At 38.4% G+C, this 27598-nt stretch overlaps 1 protein-coding gene across 1 annotated transcript in view; it reads left to right on the forward strand.

Annotated features, from left to right (window-relative positions):
* The window catches only part of LOC110456176, a gene marked incomplete at its 3' end in the record, with an annotated part of 65095 nt that extends 37814 nt beyond the window's left edge, over positions 1-27281 (forward strand). Inside the window, exon 3 of the mRNA XM_021506747.1 lies at positions 27082-27281. Within this exon, the coding sequence (XP_021362422.1) occupies positions 27082-27281 (200 nt within the window). The remainder of the gene's footprint in view (positions 1-27081) is intronic.
* Positions 27282-27598: the final 317 nt, after the last annotated feature.

The raw sequence follows: 27598 nt of genomic DNA on the forward strand, positions 1-27598 counted from the left end.
TCGTATGTGTTTAGTTTTGTGTACTAGCCAGTCAAATTAGTTTATATTATTTGTACTAGCCAGTCATATGCGTTTATATTATTTGTACTAGCCAGTTATATGTGTTTATATTATGTGTACTAGACAGTCATATGCGTTTATATCATTTGTATTAGCCAGTCATATGTGTTTATATTATGTGTACTAGACAGTCATATGTGTTTATATCATTTGTATTAGCCAGTCATATGTGTTTATATTATGTGTACTAGACAGTCATATGTGTTTATATTATGTGTACTAGACAGTCATATGCGTTTATATCATTTGTATTAGCCAGTCATATGTGTTTATATTATTTGAACTAGCCAGTTATATGTGTTTATATCATTTGTATTAGCCAGTCATATGTGTTTATATTATTTGAACTAGCCAGTTATACGTGTTTATATTATATGTACTAGCCAGTCATATGTGTTTATTTTATGTGTACTAGCCAGTCATATGTGTTTATATTATGTGTACTAGACAGTCATATGCGTTTATATCATTTGTATTAGCCAGTCATATGTGTTTATATTATTTGTACTAGCCAGTTATATGTGCTTATATTATGTGTACTAGACAGTCATATGCGTTTATATCATTTGTATTAGCCAGTCATATGTGTTTATATTATTTGTACTAGCCAGTTATATGTGCTTATATTATGTGTACTAGACAGTCATATGCGTTTATATCATTTGTATTAGCTCATATGTGTTTATATTATTTGAACTAGCCAGTTATATGTGTTTATATCATTTGTATTAGCCAGTCATATGTGTTTATATTATTTGAACTAGCCAGTTATATGTGTTTATATTATATGTACTAGCCAGTCATATGTGTTTATGTTATGTGTACTAGCCAGTCATATGTGTTTATATTATGTGTACTAGACAGTCATATGTGTTTAGTTTTGTGTACTAACAAGCAATCAGTATTAAGTTTTATGTACTAGCCAGCCATCATTATCTAGTTGTGTGTACTAACAAGCCATCAGTATTACATGTATCATCTATTTAGATTTTTGTACTAGCCAGCCATCATATATTTAGATTTATGTACTAGCCGGCTATCATTTATTTAGATTTATGTACTAGCCAGCCATCGTCTATTTAGATGTATGTACTAGCCAGCTACATGTATCATCTATTTAGATTTTTCTACTAGCCAGCCATCATTTATTTAGATGTGTGTGCTAGCCAGCCATCTTTCATTTAGATGTATGTGCTAGCCAGCCATCTTTCATTTAGATGTATGTGCTAGCCAGGTATCATTTATTTAGATGTATGTACTAGCCAGCCATCATTTATTTGGATGTATGTGCTAGCCAGCCATCGTTTATTTAGATTCATGACTAGATGTATGTGCTAGCCAGGTATCATTTATTTAGATGTATGTACTAGCCAGCTATCATCTATTTAGATTTTTTGTACAAGCCAGCTATCATCTATTTAGATGTATGTGCTAGCCAGGTATACATTTTTTAGATGTATGTGCTAGCCAGCCATCATTTATTTGGATGTATGTGCTAGCCAGTCATCATCTATTTAGATGTATGTACTAGCCAGCCATCATTTATTTAGATTTATGTACTAGCCAGCTATAATTTATTTAGATGTATGTGCTAGCCAGCCATCACCTATTTAGATGTATGTGCTAGCCAGGTATCATTTATTTAGATGTATGTACTAGCCAGCTATCATCTATTTAGATGTATGTGCTAGCCAGCTATACATTATTTAGAAGTATGTGCTAGCCAGCTATTTTTTTTTGGATGTACGTGCTAGCCAGCTATCATTTATTTAGATTCATGTACTATCCAGCCACTATGACCCACTGCTGTACATAACCTTAAAAATCATGACCCACTGCTTTACATAACCTTAAAAAGCATGACCCACTGCTGCACATAACCTTAAAAAACATGACCCACTGCTGTACATAACCTTAAAAAATGACCCACTGCCTTATATTGCACATCAAACTTGAGCCTTTGTTGTACCTTACATACAAAACATTATCCTCTGTTCTACCTTACACACCAAACATTATCCTCTGTTGTACCTTACACACCAAACATGACCATATGTTGTACCTTACATACAAAATACGACCCTCTGTTGTACCTTACATACAAAACATGACCCTCTGTTGTACCTTACACACCAAACATTATCCTCTGTTGTACCTTACATACAAAACATGACCCTCTATTGTACCTTACATACAAAACATGACCCTCTGTTGTACCTTACACGCAAAAGATTATCCTTTGTTGTACCCTACAGGCCAAACATGACCCTTTGTTGTACCTTACATACAAAACATGACCCTCTATTGTACCTTACATACAAAACATGACCCTCTGTTGTACCTCACACGCAAAAGATTATCCTTTGTTGTACCTTACAGGCCAAACATGACCATTTGTTGTACCTTACATATAAAACATGACCCTCTGTTGTACCTTACATACAAAACATGCCCCTCTGTTGTACCTTACACACCAAACATTATCCTCTGTTGTACCTTACACGCCAAACATTACCCTCCGTTGTACCTTACATACAAAACATGACCCTCTGTTGTACCTTACACGCCAAACATGACCCTCTGTTGTACCTTACGTATAAAACATGACCCTCTGTTGTACCTTACATACAAAACATGACCCTCTGTTGTACCTTACACACCAAACATTATCCTCTGTTGTACCTTACAAACAAAAAATGACCCACTGTTGTACCTTACATATGAAACATGATCCGCTGTTGTACCTTACATACAAAACATGACCCCTTGCCATAGCTAACTCCCAGAACATGACCCTCTGCTGTGTCTGACTTTTAAAACCTACCTCTGGTATTGATTGTATTACCACTTTGAATGTGTGTTTGTCTAACATGACGCAATCCATATTTACTCAATTGTGTGGCGATGTTCTGTAAGCCCATATGTGCTGTTGAAGGCAGGCTAGTGGTGATATAGATGGCGTTTAATAAGAAATGCATATACGTTACTAAGGCAACAACAATGTTTTATGGGAGTCCCATTCTACACCAGTGATGCGATATCAGTTGGTGTATATAATTGATTTTATAAGGAAACTCAAGTGTTCTTGTTCAGTTTTCCATAGTCTGAAAATAATAAAAATCCAAAAGTGACATGAATATATTGTGTATCTGCAAATCGCTCGTATATTTGTAGTTGCTGTTTATACCGCAGTGGGCCAACACGACCACGCTAGCACATTTATTTCACTTTCATGTATTCAGACTGTAACAGTGAGTTTCCCTAACCACTTTGTGAAACCACGTCCTTCTGTGCCCCAAGAAGCTATTCACCTTGTATGAGTCACCAAACCAACTGTTCCTGAGTCTAGTCAACATATCCTCCTTATGTGAGCCAGTCCACCCACCTCTTACCGCCTTTTTCGACTTACTCTACCTACCGGTTCTGAGTCACTCTACCCACTTGCTCTTAGTCACTCTACCCACCTGTTTTTCTTTCACCTTCCTATCTTTCCTGAGTCTCTCTAATCACCTGTTGTTCTGAGTCGCTCTACCCACCTGTTGTTCTGAGTCACTCTATCCACCTGTATTAGTCATTCTACCCTCCTGCTCTGAGTCGCTCAACCCTCCTGCTCTGAGTCGCTCTACCCACCTGTTGTTCTGAGTCACTCTATCCACCTGTTTTAGTCACTCCGCCCACCTGGTCCGATTCATTATACCCACCTTGATTAAGTCACCCTAGCGACCTTGACTGTATCAGCATACAAACCTAATGAGACGCCTTGGCTACCCTGTGTGAATTATACTACCCTCTTTGTGAGGGCCAATCTACTAGGTTTTTCGTAGTCACCATACCCATCATATGTGTGTGATCTTGTTGGACTGGTATACCTACATAATGTGAGTCACTTTTACAATCTACGTGAGTCATTGGCAACTTTTGCTAAAATCGATAAAACTAGGGCAAAATGTTAACAATGGACAAATTTACTTAAAGAACGTTGAAAAAGTTTTAGTAGAAGAAGACACGGTTTCCGGAAGGATAGGCGTCTTCTGTTAATCTAGGTTACGTTCAAGTTATGTCACGTCCTCATTGCAAAACCTGGGAAGTGACAGGGAATCAACAAGGCAAGCGTATGATTCTAATAAAACATTGAACTTCAGTTGTGTAAGAGGCATGTGTACCGTAAAGAGCAGTAAACAGTTCTGATAGAGGGAGAGAAGCTCAAGATTGACAGAATTTTAAAATCATATTCATTTAATTGCACTCCTGGATGTAATAGTCTCACAATTTATTGTAACTCTTACACAATTGTACACTGAAAATGGTAGTAAGAAGTCTGGTTAATTGCTTGGTTGAAAAACTACCAAAGCCAACGATAAAACGCTGTTTATGAACTTCTTGCGAGGAACCACTTAAACAAGTCAGGTCCCATCCTCATTGTTCGCCACTTAAACAAGTAAGGTCCCATCCTTATTGTTTGATGGTATTAGGCATGATTACATAACAGAAACGGGATTTACTGTTGTTTTCTCTTTCGAAAAGATATTTTTTTTGTATTTTTCAACAAGGAAATGTAATGGTGTTTGAAAACATGGATTTTAAGGTATTGGATATTTCGTCTGCAGACAATGACTTAAGGTGTTGGATATTTCGTCTGCAGGAAATAATTTCAGGTATTGTATATTTCGACTGCAGACGAGGATTTAAGGTATTTGATATTTCGTGTGCAGACAATGACTTAAGGTATTGGATATTTCGTCTGCAGACAATGATTAAAGGTGTTGGATATTTCGTCTGCAGACAATGACTTAAGGTAGTGGATATTTCGTCTGCAGACAATGACTTAGGGTATTGTATATTTCGTCTGCAGACAATGACTTAAGGTATTGGATATTTCGTCTGCAGACAAGGATTTAAGGTATTGGATTTTTCGTCAGCAGACAATGTTTGAAGATATTGGATATTTCGACTGCAGACAATGACTTAAGGTATTGGATATTTCGAATGCAAACAATGATTTAAGGTATTGAATATTTCGTCTGCAGACAATGAGTAAAGGTGTTGGATATTTCGACTGCAGACAATGACTTCAGGTTTTGAATATTTCGAATGCAGGCAAGGATTTAAGGTGTTGGATATTGAGTCTGCAGACAATGAGTAAAGGTATTGGATATTTCGAATGCAGAAAATGATTTAAGGTATCGGATATTTCGTCTGCAGACAAGGACTTAAGGTATTGGATATTTCGACTGCAGACAAGGATTTAAGGTATCGGATATTTCGTCTGCAGACAATGATTTAATGTGTTGGATATTTCGTCTGCAGAAAAGATTTAAGGTGTTGGATATTTCGTCTGCAGACAATGATTAAAGGTGTTGGATATTTCGTCTGCAGACAAGGATTTAAGGTATTGGATATTTCGTCTGCAGACAATGATGTAAGGTGTTGGATATTTCGACTGCAGACAAGGATTAAAGGTACTGGATATTTCGACTGCAGACAAGGATGAAAGGTATCGGATATTTCGACCGCAGACAATGACTTAAGGTATTGGATATTTCGAATGCAAACAATGATTTAAGGTATTGAATATTTCGTCTGCAGACAATGAGTAAAGGTGTTGGATATTTCGACTGCAGACAATGACTTTCGGTTTTGAATATTTCGAATGCAGGCAAGGATTTAAGGTGTTGGATATTGAGTCTGCAGACAATGAGTAAAGGTATTGGATATTTCGAATGCAGAAAATGATTTAAGGTATCGGATATTTCGTGTGCAGACAAGGACTTAAGGTATTGGATATTTCGACTACAGACAAGGATTTAAGGTATCGGATATTTCGTCTGCAGACAATGATTTAATGTGTTGGATATTTCGTCTGCAGACAAGATTTAAGGTGTTGGATATTTCGTCTGCAGACAATGATTTAAGGTGTTGGATATTTCGTCTGCAGACAAGGATTTAAGGTATTGGATATTTCGTCTGCAGACAATGATGTAAGGTGTTGGATATTTCGACTGCAGACAAGGATTAAAGGTATTGGATATTTCGACTGCAGACAAGGATGAAAGGTATCGGATATTTCGACTGCAGTCAAGGTTTAAGGTATTGGATATTTCGTCCGCAGACAAGGATTTAAGGTGTTGGATATTTCGACTGCAGACAATGATTTATGGTGATGGATATTTCGACTGCAGACAAGGATTAAGGTATTGGATATCTGATATACAGACCACGATTCAAGGTATTGTAGATTTTGGCTGCAGAAAACGATTAAACGTACCTTTTTATTTGATATTTGGTCTATATCTGCAGCTATGAATTTAAGGTATTGGATATCTGGTATACAGACCACGATTCAAGGTATTGTAGATTTTGGCCTCAGAAAATGGTTAAAGGTATTTGATATTTGGTCTATATCTGCAGCTATGAATTTAAGGTATTGGATATCTGGTATACAGACCACGATTCAAGGTATTGTAGATTTTGGCCTCAGAAAACGAGTAAAATTATTTGATATTTGGTCTATATCTGCAGCTATGAATTTAAGGTATTGGATATTTTGTTATGAGGACACTGGTGTATACCTAAGATGCAGCTCTGTTTGAGTGTAGATTAGACGTTTTGGTTAAGATATACAGAGATGTGTTTGTCTTCTGTGTTGGACATCCAGCAGTTGATTAGGTTTTGGATGATGGGAATGGTTGATTTTACACACTCTGAAAGAAAACACGATTCTACGTGCTTTCGTTTCGTCCCTAGTCTGAAGTTGTTTTTAAAAAAATGCATCGGTATCTTGCAATGTACATGCAAGATAATAGTGGAATCTCTCAGTACTTTAATTATGACTCCAATGAAAAACTTTTGTAACTTTTCATTGTTGTCGATATTTAGAACGGATATGTTTTACGGTCAAATTGACTGAACCAAAAGTTGACCACTTCTGCACAATTAATCATTTAGTGATGAGTGCTTGGTTATGTCGGAGTGCCTCAAGCGAATTCACATTGTTGCATGCTTGGCCTTCCGTTAACTACCACGGTTTTTCTTCCCTTCAATCTGTTGGTTTACACTGTATCACGGTGTTACTCCCCTACAATCACCTGGTTTACACTGTATTACGGTTTCCCTCCCATTCAATCAGTTGGTTTACACTGTATCACGGTGTTCCTTTCCTATAATCAGTTGGTTTACACTGTATCACGGTGTTCCTTTCCTATAATCAGTTGGTTTACACTGTATCAAGGTGTTCCGTCCCTTCAATCGGTTGGTTTACACTGTACCCGGTGTTGTTACTATACAGAGGTAATGTTTGCTACATATTGACGATGATATTTAATTGATTTGCAGTTATCAATCGTCATCATCTTTGGTGGAATTGTTGGTTGCTGGCTGACTTTGAAATACGATACAATAGTAAGTGCACGCTATCAGTGCGGTAATACAAATACGTGACGTACAATGTCCTGCAGCAGGATCCCAGTCCTGTACGGTAGTCATGTTTTGTCGGATTAGGATTACTATATAGTAATGATAACAATGCATTTCTGTTTCGGTGATTAAGAGTGGTCATATCACTCCCACCAACAATTTCAGAAACTTGACTCGTCACAAATATGTATAGGATCTGGTTTGGGCAGTGTAATACACAACTAGAATCACAAATCAAGAAATGAAAAAAAGATGTGCAGATATGAGTTTACGCGCATACCAAACGCAGCTTGGATAGCTGCAGTTTAATGCATTTTAAGCCAACTTCCAAATACAAGTACCAAAGAAAATTGAATTCGATAAGTGATACCATAATTTTGGAATTATCTTGAATAAAGCATTTATCGATGTTGACTTTTAATGAAGATTTTGTGGCTATTTTCTTTAAATCCTGTGCTAATGTTTTGAAGTGTCAGATAATACAGTGATTGATTGTGCGTTTGGATCTGCGGTTAAACAAGGAGCCACTGACCTTTATACATCGGTCAAGCGGAATTTTAGGGAGGCTGATGTACTGGCGGTGTGTCCAAAGACAGAGCTTACCGTATTAGATTGCACCTGCTGGGGGTTGTGGGACCTCACAGCTATCAATAAGCTCTACAAGGTTATACAAGGACTATTGCAAGTGAACTTTTTTTCAAGTTTTGTGACGTATGATTGAAGATATATAATGATGTGTGATTGTGATAGATGATCTTTAATGATGTGTGATTGTGATTGATGATATATGATGATGTGTGATCGTGATAGATGATCTATAACAATGTGTGATTGTGATAGATGATATATAATAATGAGTGATTGTGATAGATGATCTTTAATGATGTTTGATTGTGATTGATGATCTGTAATAATGCATGATTGTGATAGATGATCTATAACAATGTGTGATTGTGATAGATGATATATAATGATGTGTGATTGTGATAGATGATCTTTAATGATGTGTGATTGTGATTGATGATCTATAATGATGTGTGATTGTGATAGATGATATATAATAATGTGTGATTGTGATTGATGATCAATAATAATGTGTGATTGTGATTGATGATCTATAATAATGTGTGATTGTGATTGATGATCTGTGATTATGTGTAATTGTGATTGATGATCTATAATGATGTGTGATTGTGATAGATGATCTATAACAATGTGTGATTGTGATAGGGGATATATAATGATAAGTGATTGTGATAGATGATCTATAATGATGTGTGATTGTGATTGATGCTATATAATAATGTGTGATTGTGATTGATGAACAATAATAATGTGTGATTGTGATTGATGATATAAAAATGTGTGATTGTGATAAATGATCTATAATGATGAGGGATTGTGATAGATGAACTATAATAATGTGTGATTGTGATAGGTGATTTATAATGATGTGTGATTGTGAAAGATGATCTATAATGATGTGTGATTGAGGTAGATGATCTATAATACTGTGTGATTGTGATAGATGATATATATTGATGTGTGATTGTGATAGATGATATATAATGATGTGTGATTGTGATAGATGATATAAAAATAATACTGTGTGATTGTGATAGGTGATATATAATGATGAGTGATTGTGATAGATGATATATAATGATGTGTAATTGTGATAGATGATCTATAATAACGTATGGTTGTGATTGATTGTCTTACCAAACGAGATAAAAATATTGCAACACAAGCAAGATATGGTATAGAATCTTAGATGTAATTTACTGGTGGTTTTTCCATTGCTTTCGGGACTGTTGTGGGTCGTAACGTCATGGCGATGCAATAAGTTTTGCCCCGTTAAAAGGTTATTGAAAATCTTTTCATTTTGCAGGAATACACAAGGTTCATTATAACAGATGTTGTGATTATAAATATGTTTTACTTAGCTTATGATTTGGATGTCACAATCTTGGTAACTACCCAAGACAGCAAGCTTATGTCGGTCAGACTGGTGAATGTTGGATAGTCAGATTCGCGCTGTTTATAGAGCTTTTCCCGATGCAATATGTCAGTTAGAATTAAAACCAATGTGCATTAGCACTAATATAATAGCTCTTATTCCTCATGTTGATAAATATTTATGATTTTAATAAATTTGTTGTTTGCCACTTTTAAATAAATTGTTTCACAAACTACCATGGCTATTGAACCAGTAGTTTTAGAAGATTGTCACATACCCCGAACTACGAACCTACATGTACATGAGCTCACTTGCAGACAATAGATACAGGGGTCAAACACCTGTGATCGTCTGACCTTTTGACTTCCTCATCTGACCCTCGCAACCCATTTGATATCGCATTCTCCGACTCTGTTAACCACAATTATCTGTTATGATATTCTATCTTTGCCATGTGTCCGAGGCAGTGGATGTCTGTAACCGGAAGTACATGTTGGGTATAATTGATGTTCGACAACAATTCCTTGTCTTATCTATACGTGGATATATAAGCCGGATACACGAACATCAAACAACTGGCCATTAGAGACAGATCAGTAAATTTGGTACTGTTGTGTTCTTAGAATCGAGTCAGGTTTAGGTCAGTTATGATGGCAGTACTGTCAGTACTGTAGGAGGAGTATCGTATTTTGTTTTGACACAGGAATCTATCTGCAAAGAAATGAATTCATTTCAATTTTCTGATTCACATTCTCTCACTTTATCCCATCTTGGATTCGTTTTGGCTGTTTTACTTAGAAATGCGTTGATAGAGTCCTGCTCCTGTCACCTGTTCCCTTAAGCCACGCGGGAGGAGGAACTCAGAATAGATTTCCTGTGATCATCATCAATTTTGGAAACAAAGTCACTCGGCGAACGTCTGGTAATCATGAGGGATTAGGAAGCTGAAATGTGTTTGCACAAGTAATTTTGATCAAACCTAGTAATATCTGCCGTCGACACGCACCTTAGTTATATTAACAATGGGTAGCCGGACCGATTCTCTTTAGGGACACCGCGCTTACTATTATTTAAATCATGTATACCTGGATAGAATTAGGTCGTGTAAACAGCTACAGATAAAGGAAACAATGTCAGACACTGAAGGATAATTCTTACCAGTGCATGTTAAATAAAGGTCGTCTTTTGTTTAATGTTTGAAATCGGTGGTGAGAAGGTGACTTGAGGCCCCGCCTCCTATCGTCGTACCTGATTCTGATATAGTTAAATGACAACTGCGTTAACCTTTATTTCAAAATAAAGTTACACTGTATCTAAACAACAAGTCAGCCCAGTTACTCAATAAGTAAAAACAAATACCCCAACGTGACATTGTATCAAAATAAACTCTACAGTTACACTGTATCTAAACAAAGAGTCAGCCCAGTTACTCAATGAGTGAAACAAAAACCCAAACGTGACATTGTATCACAATAAACTACCCCAGTTACACTGTATCTTAACAACAAGTCAGCCCAGTTACTCAATAAGTGAAACAAATACCCCAACGTGACATTGTATCACAATTAACTCCACAATTACACTGTATCTAAACAAAGAGTCAGCCCAGTTACTCAATAAGTGAAACAAATCCTCAATAAGTGACATTGTATCACAATAAACTCCACAGTTACACTGTATCTAAACAACAAGTCAGCCCAGTTACTCAATAAGTGAAACAAAAACCCAAACGTGACATTGTATCACAATAAACTCCACAGTTACACTGTATCTAAACAAAGAGTCAGCCCAGTTACTCAATACGTGAAACAAATACCCCAACGTGACAATGTATCACAATAAACTCCACAGTTACACTGTATCTAAACAAAGAGGCAGCCCAGTTACTCAATAAGTGAAACAAATACCAAACGTGACATTGTATCACAATAACCTACCACAGTTACACTGTATTTTAACAACAAGTCAGCCCAGTTACTCAATAAGTGAAACAAATACACCAACGTGACAATGTATCACAATAAGCTCCACAGTTACACTGTATCTAAACAAAGAGTCAGCCTAGTTACTCAATAAGTGAAACAAATACCAAACGTGACATTGTATCACAATAAACTACCACAGTTACACTGTATCTAAACAAAGAGTCAGCCTAGTTACTCAATAAGTGAAACAAATACCAAACGTGACAATGTATCACAATAAACTCCACAGTTACCCTGTATCTAAACAAAGAGTCAGCCCAGTTACTCAATACGTGAAACAAATCCCCCAACGTGACAATGTATCACAATAAACTCCACAGTTACGCTGTATCTAAACAACAAGTCAGCCCAGTTACTCAATAAGTGAAACAACTACCAAACGTGACATTGTATCACAATAAACTCCACAGTTACACTGTATCTGAACAAAGAGTCAGCCCAGTTACTCAATACGTGAAACAAATACCCCAACGTGACACTGTATCACAATAAACTCCACAGTTACACTGTATCAAAACAACAAGTCAGCCCAGTTACTCAATAAGTGAAACAAATACACCAACGTGACAATGTATCACAATAAGCTCCACAGTTACACTGTATCTAAACAAAGAGTCAGCCTAGTTACTCAATAAGTGAAACAAATACCAAACGTGACAATGTATCACAATAAACTCCACAGTTACCCTGTATCTAAACAAAGAGTCAGCCCAGTTACTCAATACGTGAAACAAATCCCCCAACGTGACAATGTATCACAATAAACTCCACAGTTACGCTGTATCTAAACAACAAGTCAGCCCAGTTACTCAATAGGTGAAACAAATACCAAACGTGACATTGTATCACAATAACCTACCACAGTTACACTGTATTTTAACAACAAGTCAGCCCAGTTACTCAATAAGTGAAACAAATACCCCAACGTGACAATGTATCACAATAAGCTCCAGTTTCACTGTTCTCAAAATCAATATACATTGTATCTCGACAAGGTATATTCTTTAAGAAAACCTCCACTCATAAACAAATAATAACGCTAATTCTCTTTGGTCATATATATATGTCGGCCATGACAGCCATAACAGACCTCTCCGTCTCTTGAAATATTCATGTACGAAGTCAATCTGGGTCAGTTTTATGTTTGTGTTGTAGTCCTTCCTATCGACGTTGGGAATGTGTCCTAGTGTGTCGACGCTGTGGTGTGTCTGACCCTCCATCGCAAAGGGTTATTACCCGGATGTTGTGGTGCCATACGGCTCGTATGAAACAGACGCGATGTCTGTGAAATAAAAGATGTCATTTTTTTCTGATTCTCACAGAAAAGTTGGTCGCCAAATATTGATTGGTGATTGATTATATGTTGACGCCATATCATCAGCCGCAAGTATAGTTCAAGATCGGATGAGCTTTGATTAGAGTGAAACATACAATCACAACCACATCTACGTCTCAAATAATTAAAACTATTTGTCTTGCTGCGTATGTTCACATGTTACTCCTGTTGTAACAAATAACTTCAACGGAATGTGTTTCAGTATTGAGATTTATATAGAGACATATAATATACTGGGTAGAACGCACAACGTCACGCTTTTACACCAGAAATTCCCACTGGTGCTTTTCTGATTGCATTACAGCTGATACCATTTTCGGAATTAGGAAATGTATATAAAACAATCTGAGAACGAAGAAATAAAGAAAAAAGAAATATGGCCCGTTTCGTTTCATTTGTTAACGTTTCCATTCCTATCCCTTTCTGTTTCTTGCTTAACGACACCAAAGGATGCAGTCATATGATAGCAATGAATAATGAAACTAAGAAATAAGTACGAAATTACAAATTTACAAAGTCACGAAAAAACGAAACAACGGAATACCGATATAACAAAATGACCACGTAACAAATTGAATCAAGCAGAACTTAGAAGACTATTTATTTCTTATTTTAAACTTGAATTCATACGTTTGTCCAGATAACGTCCACATGATAATTACTATTTATTTTCTTGACTATTTTTCCATTTTGATATGTTGACAAATTTTGTGAAGCAAACTTGAATGGTCATGGATCAGATTCCTGTAGGTGTGAGGACATCTGACCGAGAATGATACAATAGCCACAGCCGTGATATCTACTAGATGATAATTCTGTTTTGGTCACATACGGAAGCGCACTATGCCAATAGGATTAGTGTAATGTTAGTGACTTTAGGGAGGATGTAATGGGGGATATTCGGGAGAGGGAAGGTGTACTACGGTAGGGTGTTGTCGGTGTAACAGGATTAGTGTACGGTGGGGAGTCCGGTTATTACTTCTCTGATTATCTTGTGTTAGCACTACAGATAAGCAACAGATAGCAAGTCACTATCGGAGTGATCGCATACTTCCATCAGATACTGTAGCAATGCTAGTCCCCCAACCCATCTATAATCAATCTCCGGCCGCCAATCGATGTCCGTTTCTCGGATGGTCAGTTCGGTAGGTCAGCGGCGTTGACCATTTGAGGAGTTGACCTGTCTTCATGCCCCACCGGTCCCAGGGATAAAGCCAGGCTTCGTCAGTTTATTAGATTCTCGTATATTAGATAGCCTAGCATAAACATTAATCTCTGGCTGAGTGCTGTCTTCTCCAATTCTTCCACTTTTACAGAGAAAATTAAGAGCAAGAGTAGATGGCATTAGACAAGATCTGGGCTTCGTGGCTCCTGGTATACTTCAGTATATACCACGCCAAATATGTCTAGGACCCTTATATAATAGCTCCACCTGTCTTGAGTGGTGCATAATATGAACTTGGCTGTAGCATTCAGGTGGTTGACACTATATATGAACCGTTTGAAATAAGGACCCATAACAAGTAGATCAACATCCATGCACCCCACGGAGGAACAACAGGTGATCGCGTAGAAAGCTGCCCCCTGTATTTCCTATTGTGTTGAGCATGTATATAAATGTAGAACATCTTAACTATAGACAGATTGTGTACAAAGAACGGGAAACCACGTGTCATCAGTCCAGAAAAAACAACAACAGATGTCACCAGACCCATAATAGTAAAACATAACAAATATCCCTTATGTCGTTGAAAATACCAAAGTTCGCCATTTCTCTTATGTCGTAGAAATCCCCTTTTCTAAGGCCACAACAAATACCGAAACGCCTTATAACATAGTTTAGCAATAAAATGCCAGTACCCTTCGAGTAGGACATACCAAATTTCGCTAAAATATTGTCATTGCGAAAATTTAATATTGGGATTAAATACAGATTATGCGATGTTTCATCATTGCATTTGGTATCCATCGACGACCAAGATAGACTGTCAATCAATGGATGGTACTAAATGTATGTATATGTATGTATTGGTGAAGCATACGGAGTTATAACATGGGTTACCAGTCTGAAAAATAAATAATGGTGTTTCCTTATTCTATAGGGTTGTTCATTGTAGAGAGCATTTCAACACAGTTTGACACGAGCAGATATAATCATATTCAATGCAGATATTACAATTCGTAAACACAAACCATTTTGGTTTTCCTTTTCCCGTGCGATCAGTGATCATCTGGAGACGAACGAGAATAACGGTTTACATGCCGGTGAATGTCCAAGAACTTCGTCCAAGTACGATTAATGAAAATGCCATTTCATAGAAATCGATTTCCGGTGTGGTTTTGTGACGAAAGGCTTACATTATAGAGGGAGATTAATGTGAAAATAGATTTTCTCTCCGTGTCTTTGAGATGAGCTTCTCTGTAACGGAGTGTGAGGCCAGATGGTCGCTCTGATTGCTCGGGACAAATCGGCTTTCGGTCACAAGGCTATACCGCCATAAACAGTGGTCTGGCCTTAATCACACGTACCAGATAACACTTTACTTTGTAGGACAATCGAAAATAATCTAAATAACCGTCTCATTCCGCGCTCCGTATCGATTGATCTGTATGTTGATTTGAGACGATTTTAACTAGTGTATCAAGACAAGGTGGACAACACGTTCCATGTTACTTTTGTACGTCATCAGTTCATATTTATGTATTAATTAAGACGCTGGTCTATAGTACGTACGCTATGATGTACAAAAGGTTCCATGTTGATATACTAACTTATTCTACATTAGGTTCCGTTTGGTAAATACTTAGATGTATATATGTTATACAAATGTATATTGAAATGTATATTGATTAACACAATTTATTTCGACGGATTGCTTTAGATTTTTTATTTAGTATCGCACTGCGTTTGAATATATTACCATGGTGCAGCAGGAAGCTGTTCTCAATATAGAATATGTGTGCTTATATATATAAAGTGATAATGCAGTGTTCTGCACCAATGTACACACAACCAGCATTGCACACCCATGTAATAGTTTGCGTAGTAAACGTCAATTTTGATGTCAGAATTCAAACAATGTTCAAAACATTGGAACATTTGAAACGTCGCATTCAGTCAGTAAACCTGAGTCAACAGAGATAAAAAAAATCCATGTATGTACTACAGACTTGTTATTAGTGTCAAAGTCTTGTGACCAGTACTTAAACGTGCAACTTTATACAGAGGCTTGTGATGAGTACTCTTACCTTGTTGCTACATTCAAAGACTTGCGATCAATACTACAGGTATGCTACTAGGTTTAAAGGCTTGTGTCGAGTACTACAGGTATGCTACTAGGTTTAAAGGCTTGTGACGAGTACTACAGGTATGCTACTAGGTTTAAAGGCCTGTGACGAGTGCTACAGGTATGCTACTAGGTTTAAAGGTTTGTGACGAGTACTACAGGTATGCTACTAGGTTAAAAGGCTTGAGACGAGTACTACAGGTATGTTACTTGGTTTAAAGGCTTGTGACGAGTACTACAGGTGTGTTACCAGATTTAAAGGCTTGTGACGAGTACTACAGGTGTGTTACCAGATTTAAAGGGTTGTGTCGAGTACTACAGGTATGTTACTGGAGTTAAAGGCTTGTTACGAGTACTACAGGTGTGTTACTAGAGTTAAAAGCTTGTGAAGAGTACTACAGGTTTGTTACTAGATTTAAAGGCTTGTGTCGAGTACTACAGGTGTGTTACTAGAATTAAAGGCTTGTGACGAGTACTACAGGTGTGTTACTAGATCTAAAGGCTTGTGACGAGTACTACAGGTGTGCTACTATGTTTAAAGGCTTGTGTCGAGTACTACAGGTATGTTACTAGATTTAAAGGCTTGTGACGAGTACTACAGGCGTGTTACTTGATTTAAAGGCTTGTGACGAGTACTACAGGCGTGTTACTTGATTTAAAGGCTTGTGTCGAGTACTACAGGTGTGTTACTAGATTTGAAGGCTTGTGACGAGTACTACAGGTGTGCTACTATATTTAAAGGCTTGTGTCGAGTACTACAGGTATGTTACTAGATTTAAAGGCTTGTGACGAGTACTACAGGCGTGTTACTTGATTTAAAGGCTTGTGACGAGTACTACAGGCGTGTTACTTGATTTAAAGGCTTGTGTCGAGTACTACAGGTGTGTTACTAGATTTGAAGGCTTGTGACGAGTACTACAGGTGTGCTACTATATTTAAAGGCTTGTGTCGAGTACTACAGGTATGTTACTAGATTTAAAGGCTTGTGACGAGTACTACAGGCGTGTTACTTGATTTAAAGGCTTGTGACGAGTACTACAGGCGTGTTACTTGATTTAAAGGCTTGTGTCGAGTACTACAGGTGTGTTACTAGATTTGAAGGCTTGTGACGAGTACTACAGGTGTGCTACTATATTTAAAGGCTTGTGTCGAGTACTACAGGTATGTTACTAGATTTAAAGGCTTGTGACGAGTACTACAGGCGTGTTACTTGATTTAAAGGCTTGTGTCGAGTACTACAGGCGTGTTACTAGATTTAAAGGCTTGTGTCGAGTACTACAGGTGTGTTACTAGATTTAAAGGCTTGTGACGAGTACTACAGGTGTGCTACTAGATTTAAACGCTTGTGTCGATTACTAGAGGTGTGTTATTAGATTTAAAGGCTTGTAACGAGTACTACATGTATGCTATAGTTGTGGGACCGCACAACGCACCAAAAATAGCGTGCGCACACCGTGCATACATCGTTCACACACCGTCCGCACATCGTCCACACATGGTGCGCACAACTGTGCGATTTGGCAATCGTTCGCCCCGTTGTGCGCTTCTCTCCGCACAACTGTGCGATTTGGTATCATTTGTAGATCAAAATTACGGAATGACAAAAATACGGAAGGCTCGTATGCGATGATGTGCACTGTGTATATATCTGTAATTTCTCATCACAATAATCAAGATTATACAATTTCACAATGCGTGTTACACAGTATTACAGCAACCGTTAGGCTGTCAAGAATGGGTTTGGCTCCAAAGTAACAGAACAGGTAAATAACATTTTTATGAGTGTCCGGAGCTTTACCTGACCAGTGCCTGACACACAGAGCTGATATGCGATATCGTTTGACCGTAATGAATAGTATTTGTTGTTTGCATTCGTTTGCCTATATACCTCCCCTTCACCTGGATTTTCACACCCCGGCCTTACCCGAAGAGTTACGTAAATGCCCCAGGCGGGGAGAAAACTACGGTCCAGGTACATGTACAAAGTGGTTATGTTTACCTGTATACGGGATTGTGTTGTAATTTTACATGTGTCGATTAAGTTTGTTTAAAAACACAGAAAACACAATTTCTAAATATAAGAATGTATAGACAGAAAGATAAGTTTATAGATGTTGCTAGAATATAGACACATACGTAAACATCAAGTTTATATGTTCAAACACGAAACCGTATAAATTATTAAGGCATTCCTCAATTTACACCAACCACGATTGTTATCGCACAACGTCCGTCCATCTTGCGCACAGATGTGCGCAAGCAATGATCGTCCAGCTTTTTATCGTTCGCCCATCGTGCACACACCGTTCACACACCGTGCACACATCGTGCGCACACCGCACATCGTGTAACGTTGTGCGATCCCACAACTGTACTAGATTTAAAGGCTTGTGACGAGTACTACAGGTGTGCTACTAGATTTAAAGGCTTGTGACGAATACTAAAGGTATGTTACTTGATTTAAAGGCGTGTGACGAGTACTACAGGTATGTTACTAGATTTAAAGGCTTGTGACGAGTACTACAGGTGTGCTACTAGATTTAAAGGCTTGTGACGAGTAATACAAGTGCAGACGCACAGGCTGGTGACAACCTTTTGCTTGTTACCCATTAACTTAATGGCAATTGTGCCCCTGTCGGTCTAAACGTCTGTCACAGTTGTGGCGCCTTTTGTCCTGTCTGACGGGACCAACCGCTATGAATAAACATTGCACTCTCTGTGATAATGACGGCGTTGTGTTGAAAACATTATAATAACGTGCTCCATCCTTTTCACAGAATTGCAACGTTTTAAAAAAAAATGTGATTTCCGAAGATTAAAAAAATCGGTGACTCTCGTAGCGCTAGTGATGCTTCTTTTATCATTATGGCTGACTTGTTGACCGACTCCAGTCGTGGTCTAGCTACATGTTTGGTTTCAAACGTTACCATTTCACAATTTCTTATGTTACATGTAGTATATTTTCATGATAACCATTAATAAATTTTCTTCTGTGGATGTAGTAGATGTACCCCGACTCCTCTTTGAACGTGTTCATAGTGTGTATATACATATTCCTCGGCTTACGGATACATACATAAAAATATTTTTAATAAAAGAAATAACATTATAGCAAAAATCTCCGTTCGCCATTATTTAAAAAAAAAGTTGTTTATATTGTAACCAATGTATGAATGAAGGGGTTGAACATTTTAGGTTGCTTTAGTTTTAGGAACGCAACCAAAACCGTTACTGGAACGATTATATTGTAAATATTATCCGAGTATATCAGAGATGACGGTAATGGTGATAAATGTGCGATCTCGTCAGTAATTGGTTTGGAGCGAGAGTATATGGCACCCTATTAACTATAGCTATGGTGACAGAGCACATCGGGAAACATCACGCGGCTTGTCCGTGTCCTCGCCGCCCTCGTCCATTACCGCCCCAAGTCAGAGTAGGCTGTAACATAAGATCATCTCTCAGTTAATAAAATCTTAGATTAACAGAACTCCTTTCTTAAGAAAGTTAAAATAGCACTTACAGAGACAAAAGAAATCTACAAAATATTATAACATCACAATCAACCAATAACTAAAAACAAACGGAAACACATATATGTACATGGACGCATGATTGTAACACCATGCTCTTGTTAACACAGATATTCCGTTAGTGCAACTTCTGTCATAGCCGCAAATCAACATTTACTAGAATTCAATTATCTTTAGTTAACTAGAATTTACTACAGAATTACATTTACAGACACGACTGATCAGCTAAATCCGCGTGTGTAAGTCAAAGGTTCTGACTTTGGTAAACGGCGTTAGTGAAATGATAAACCACAAATCGAGACTGTAAGTGACTTTCAAGACAAACTGCTTCTTCAACTCCTTCAATAGCCAGGGTCAGATCACTAACCTAGTCTGCCTATTCATTTATTTTACCACGGGGATATCAAAACTGGAGTAGACTACAATTCAGTTCATTTTTTTTCAAATAGCAGGTAGTTAGTACTATAGCTGATCCGTCACAATGTTCACAGTGCCGACGCCAACATCCGGATGGTTAGTACTGTAACTGGTCCGTCACCATTATCACAGTGCCGCCGACCAAAGCCGGATGGTTAGTACTATAGCTGGTCGTAACCATGTCCACAGTGCCGACGCCCACATCCGGATGGTTAGTACTGTAACTGGTACGTCAAAATGTTCACAGTGCCGCCGACCAAAGCCGGATGGTTAGTACTATAGCTGGTCGTAACCATGTCCACAGTGCCGGCGCCCACATCCGGATGGTTAGTATTGTAGCTGGTACGTCACAATGTTCACAGTGCCGGTGCCCACATCCGGATGGTTAGTACTGTAGCTGGTCCGTCACCATGCACGTTCACAGTGCTGGCGCCCACAGCTGGATAGTTAGTACTGTAGATGATCCGTCACCATGCATGTTCACAGTGCCGGCGCCCACTGCCGGATGGTTAGTACCGGAGCTGGTACGTCACCATGTTCACAGTGCCGGCGCCCACAGCCGGATGGTTAGTACCGGAGCTGAAACGTGACCATGTTCACAGTGCCGGCGCCCACAGCCGGATGGTTAGTACCGGAGTTGGTACGTCACCATGTTCACAGTGCCGGCGCCAACAGCCAGATGGTTAGTACCGGAGCTGGTACGTCACCATGTTCAAAGTTCCGGCGCCCACAGCCGGATGGTTAGTACCGGAGCTGGTACGTCCCCATGCATGTTCACAGTGCCGGCGCCCACAGCCGGATGGTTTGTACCGGAGCTGCTACGTCACAATGCATGTTCACAGTGCCGGCGCCCACAGCCGGATGGTTAGTACCTGAGCTTGTACGTCACCATGTTCACAGTTCCGGCGCCCACAGCCGGATGGTTAGTACCGGAGCTGGTACGTCACCATGCATGTTCACAGTGCCGGCGCCCACATTCGGACGGTTAGTACTGTAGCTGGTCCGTCACAATGTTCACAGTGCCGGCCCCCACAGCCGGATGGTTAGTACCGGAGCTGGTACGTCACCATGTTCACAGTTCCGGCGCCCACAGCCGGATGGTTAGTACCGGAGCTGGTACGTCATCCCAATATTAACTACAGACAAACACCAAAATACTACATACAGTAAATAATCAAAATATTACATACAGTCAATCACCAAAATACTACATACAAAAAAAACCCATCTAAATATTACATATATTCAATCACTAAAATACTTCGTACAAAAAAACATGTAAATATTACATACAGCCAATAACCAAAATATTACTTTCAGACAAACACTAAAATATAACATAGAGTCAATCACCAAATACTACTTACAGACAAACTCCTAAATATTACATACAGGCAATCACCAAAATACCACTAACAGAAAAAAACAAATATTACCTACAGACGAACACCACAATACTACATACAAAAAAAACACCTAAATATGACATACAGTCAATCACCAAAATACTACAGACAGAAAAACACCTAAATATTATATATAGTCAATAACCAAAATATTACTTACAGACAAACACCTAAATATTTCATACAGTCAATCACCAAAATACTACTTACAGACAAACACCTAAATATTACATACAGACATTCACCAAAATACTACTTACAGACAAACACCTAAATATTACATACAGACATTCACCAAAATACTACTTACAGACAAACACCTAAATATTACATACAGGCAATCACCAAAATACCTCTTACAGAAAAAACAAATATTACCGACAGACTAACACCAAAATACTACATACAGTAAATAACCAAAATATTACATACAGTCAATCACCAAAATACTACATACAGACAACCACCTAAATATTACTTACAGGCGATCATCAAAATACGTCATACAAAAAACACCTAAATGTTACATACAGTAAATCACCAAAATACTACATTCAGAGAACACTAAAATATTACATACAGTCAATCACCAAAATACTACTTACAGACAAACACCTAAATATTACATACAGTCAATCACCAAAATACTACATTCAGAGAACACTAAAATATTACATACAGTCAATCACCAAAATACTACATACAGACAAACACCTAAATATTACTTACAGGCAATCATCAAAATACGTCATACAAAAAACACCTAAATATTACATACAGTCAATCACCAAAATACTACATTCAGACCAACACTTAAATATTATATATAGTCAATAACCAAAATATTGCTTTCAGACAAACACTAAAATATTACATACAGACATTCACCAAAATACCACTAACAGAAAAAACCTAAATATTACATACAGGCAATCACCAAAATACCACTAACAGAAAACAACAAATATTACATACAGACAAACACCAAAATACTACATACAGGCAAACACCAAAATATTACATAGAGTCAATCACCAAAAAACTACTTACAGACAAACACCTAAATATTACTTACAGGCAATCATCAAAATACGTCATACAAAAAACACCTAAATATTACATACAGTCAATCACCAAAATACTACTTACGATCATCAAAATAATACTTTCAGACAAACGCTGAAATATTACATACAGTAAATAACCAAAATACCACTAACAGACAAACACCTAAATATTACATACAGGCAATCACCAAAATACCTCTAACAGAAAAAACAAATATTACCGACAGACTAACACCAAAATACTACATACAAAAAAACACCTATATGACTAACAGAAACACAACAAATACTATATAGCCACTCACTTAAGTATTCTATAAATATATATATCACATGTTACTAATAATCACTCACCAAGATTCACTGTATTATTAAGTTACTCACCAATTATAGTGATATATCACACTTACACAGTATATACCTGACGGTATTTTGTCGATCACACACACCGCCATCATTAGCTAGTTAATATCGGAACTAGACAATTAATGGTGTCATTTGTGTATTGTTTATATTGCTTCACGCACAATCGTTTACGTCTGTCGGGAGAAGGTTCATGCCGATAACGTCTCTGTAGACTCGCGTGCGGGGGAGGTCGCCATGTTACAAGGAACGTACACGTGACATACGAGGGGCGGATAAACACGATTAAATAGTCATCAAACGGTTATAAAGGAATTAAACATTAAAGCTATCAATAAAAGATATTGGATTGGTTGTTGTCGCCCTGATTCCTGTATATTACATTTCTTGTTCACGTTATTACATCTGTTTCGATATAAGTGAGTGGGTAGATTTAGGAGAAAATCCTCTCAAGTTTTAAGAATTCGTACGGCCCGGCCTCAGCAGGCGAACAAGATATCAACAGGCGAACAAGATGTCCATCGCCTCGTACCGCCAGCGTCAGCAGGCGAACAAGATGTCCACCTCCTCGTACCGCCCAGCGTCAGTCATCAGGCGAACAAGATGTCAACCGACTTGTACCGCACAGCGTCAGCAGGCAAACATGTCCACCGCTTTGTACCGCCCGGCCTCAGCAGGCAAACAAGATGTCCACCGCTTTGTACCGCCCAGCGTCAGTAAGCAAACAATATGTCCACCTCCTCGTACCACCAAGCGTCAGCAGGCAAACAAGATGTCCACCGCCTGGTACCGCCCAGCGTCAGCAGGCAAACAAGATGTCCACCTCCTCGTACCACCCAGCGTCAGCAGGCAAACAAGATGTCCACCGCTTTGTACCGCCCGGCCTCAGCAGGCGGGCAATATGTCCACCGCCTCGTATTGCCCGGCCTCAGCAGGCGAACAAGATGTCCTCCGCCTCGGACCGCACAGCGTCAGCAGGCGAACAAGATGTCCACCTCCTCTTACCGCCCAGCTTCAGTCATCAGGCGAACAAGATGTCCTCCGCCACGTACTGCCCAGCTTCAGCAGGCAAACAAGATGTCCACCTCCTCGTACCGCCCAGCGTCAGCAGGCAAACAATATGTCCACCGCCTCGTACCGCCCAGCGTCAGCAGGCAAACAAGATGTCCATCGCCTCGTAACGCCCAGCGTCAGCAGGCGAACAATATGTCCACCGCCTCGTACCGCCCAGCGTCTGCAGGCGAACAAGATGTACACCGCTTTGTACCGCCCGGCCTCAGCAGGCGAACACTATGTCCATCGCCTCACTACAAGTGCACGTCTTCTATGTCCCGAACCGACACAGACAAGAGCGGTTATGCTTTCAGGATGTGATTGCTATTGATAACATTGGCTTTAATGCATATTCATAAACATGGAGTGATGAATGACTTATGCACTTAAAATATGCAGAAAGGCGCGGAACTCGTCCAGAAACGAAAACACGGGTATTTTTTTAACGCGTTGTGAAAACGTCAAGCAACTATCGAATTTGCTAATTTATTTGACCTTGTGTTACACACTTATGTGTGTCTTAGTTAACAATAACATCTTGGCAAAATTAATAAAAGCTGATAATCATCTCTCTGGTCGAGCTGATAATTATACATGTACATGTAAAACTATTATTCAAGCTGATTTTCATAGCTCTTATTGAAGCTGAAATTACAGTTTTGATCAAAGGTGAGAATTATAACTCTGGGATTGATAGCTCTGACCATAGTTGAAAATTGTAGCTCTGATTAAGACTGAGAGTTTATGGGCCTCTTAAAGCTGAAAGTAAAGATCTGATTAAAGCTGAGAGTATTGCTTTAGTATTGATTAAATTGAAGCTAAGAATAATACCTCTAATTAAAGCTGAGAGTATTGCTCAGATTGAAGCTGACGGTAAATATTCGATTAAAGCTAAGACTATCGGATTAGTTGAGCATCGTCTTTTGTGATCCTCGCATGGTTCCCGGTAAATTCTATATCGAAAGAAATAGTCATGTAATGACATTGCCGTATCAACTGTTGAACTATAGATGATACAGTGTACATATTTGGTGGCTGATCATAATCTGTTACGTATATTGTGGGGAGACATGGTTTGGTGACTGTTCGATAGTCACGTGGCACTCTACATCTGTGTGGGAATTCTGATTGATCATCAGTGTTCCCTTGCCACCCAAAACGGTCAACGGTAAACATTACGGCAAATGCTTCAGTTCAGAAGCACTAGCTAATGACGTGTGTTTGTCGGCTTCACCTGACCGACCGCGTGACAGTCCACTAATCCTTATAAGAGAACATTTACAAATCGTCATAAAAAAAGGCCAGCGATTTCTCGTCCATGGTCTAATTAGCCTAATAAACAATTTACTCAATCAAGATTTTTCGACAGTGTACGTGTACCAAAGCCTACAAAAGCCTTGATATGGCTATTGGCGTGATCTTTTATAATGTATTTCTAAGTTATAAGTTTTTATTTCTTTTGAAATATACTAAAAGTGTGATTTGGTAAGAACAATGGTATTCGAATGACAGGTTCGAGATGGTATGTATTGGTTAGACAACAGACAGTAAATATCATTGATATAGGACGAGTTGTGTCCATATTGGAGGATCGCCTGTCATTAGACATGAAGACATTGGGTACACATTAAACCCCCACATAGCAGGTCTCACGTCGACATATCTCCTTAGAGAGTAAGAGCAAAATCATGCATCATTGTCCTGTGTCAACAACGAATGCACCTGGGCCGACAGGTGTAATAAGTATTATTAACATGTGCGAGACGGTATTCGTTAACAAGCAATATATTGTGTTTAGGTACAACGCATGTTATAGGACCAGATACAGTTTACTATTGGTAATGATGGACGATGAGCTGTTATAAGTTTAAATACGGTAAACTACATGTGATAAATGGCCAGATAGCTGTTATAGATTAATAATAATAATAATGATAATAATTCGAGGTTCGTATATACCACTTTATCACAACTTAGTTCGTAGGTCGTCTCAAAGTGGTTCACAAATTATTATCCGTGGTTATAGGGCCTTTGCAACCAGCCAATATCTTTCTCAACTCCCTAGGGAGCATACAGCCGGTGCTGCAATTTCGGCGCTCAAAGCCAGCATCCTACAATTCTAGCACTCCTTAAATATGGTAGACTACAGATGATAGATAACGAGGTAACTGTTATAGGTTAAACTACGGTTAACTAGAGGTAATACAATCAGGTTGCTGTTATAGGTTAAGATACGCTCGACTAGAGGTAATAAGTAACGAGGTAGCTGTTATAGGTTAAGATAGGGTTAACTAGAGGTACAATGTTATAAGTAACGAGGTAGCTGTTATAGGTTAAGATAGGGTTAACTAGAGGTACAATGTTATAAGGAACGAGGTAGCTGTTATAGGTTAAGATAGGGGTAACTAGAGATACAATGTTATAAGTAACGAGGTAGCTGTTATAGGTTAAGACAGGGTTAACTAGAGGTACAATGTTATAAGTAACGAGGTAGCTGTTATAGGTTAAGATAGGGTTAACTAGAGGTAATAGATAACGTGGTACTGTAGCTGTTGTAGGTTAAGATAAAGTTAACTAGAGGTAATAAATAACGAGGTAGCTGTTAAAAGTTAAGATAAAGTTAAATAGATGTTATAAATAACGAGGCAGCTGTTAAAGGTTACGATAAAGTTAACTAGAGGTAATAAATAACGAGATACATAGCTATTTTCGGTTAAAATAAAGTTAACTAGAGGTTATAAATAACGAGGTAGGTGAAGGGATGAGGTATCTGTAACAAATGTATTAACAATATACACGGACTTTCTCTTGCCGTTGTAAATGCTTACACTGAATAAACAAACTTGTGTGTATGTGCAGAAATGTCTGTTCTGGAAATAACTTCCAACTACGATTACTCTAGTGATTCCCTCTTGTTAAATAAAGCATTGCTTCAAAATTGCATTACCTATTTAACAGTATTTATACACATCGTATTTCTGGCGGGAGTGTGAATACGATTGTGCAGAGAATGGCATTACACAAAAGTGGAATGGTTCCTCGTTAATCGGTCGTACGCCCGACTACAGAAGGAGAAATTCTGAGTTTGTACAGAACATGAATCCCCCAGAAATGTAGGCTTCTGAGCTATGTCTGTTGTGTGATAGTTTTGTCTGATGGTTTGTCGTCAGTGCTGATCGTTGTTGTCATTTTCTATTTCAGTTCCTTTGACGTGTCGAGAGAGAACAGTTTAGTGTCCGAAGAGGAGGTTGCTAAATTTTGTGGAGATTTACAAAGATTGACGACAAACAACGAAAACGAAAATGGTTATGTGAAAGTTTTAGCCTCACCGCGAGTGTCGCCGGATATATTCCACTCTGTGCCCGGGGTAGTGGTTACCTCCGACTCGGACGAAACCTCTGGTAAGTAAGCAGTCGTACATTAAAGCTTTCCATGTACGATCAGTTGGTATCTGTTTGTGATGAACATTTTAAAGAAGCTGACTGGAGAAACCATTTCAATTTCAGAACAGATTAACCATGACATGTTTTATATCAGAAATTAGGGAAAAAGCTATACTGGATTCGCGTAAACCATCCGTCCGTCTGTCCTTCCAATCGTCCATCGATCTGTTGACACAATTTCGTCCGTATAACACCTCATGGAGTTTTCAGCCGAAATTAATGAAACTTCACTGATGTAATCAATACACTGTTTAGGTCACTGATATAATCAATAC

The sequence above is a fragment of the Mizuhopecten yessoensis genome, unplaced genomic scaffold (genome assembly GCF_002113885.1).
Source record: "Mizuhopecten yessoensis strain PY_sf001 unplaced genomic scaffold, ASM211388v2 scaffold8541, whole genome shotgun sequence".
In the NCBI taxonomy this organism is placed as follows: Eukaryota; Metazoa; Mollusca; class Bivalvia; order Pectinida; family Pectinidae; genus Mizuhopecten; species Mizuhopecten yessoensis.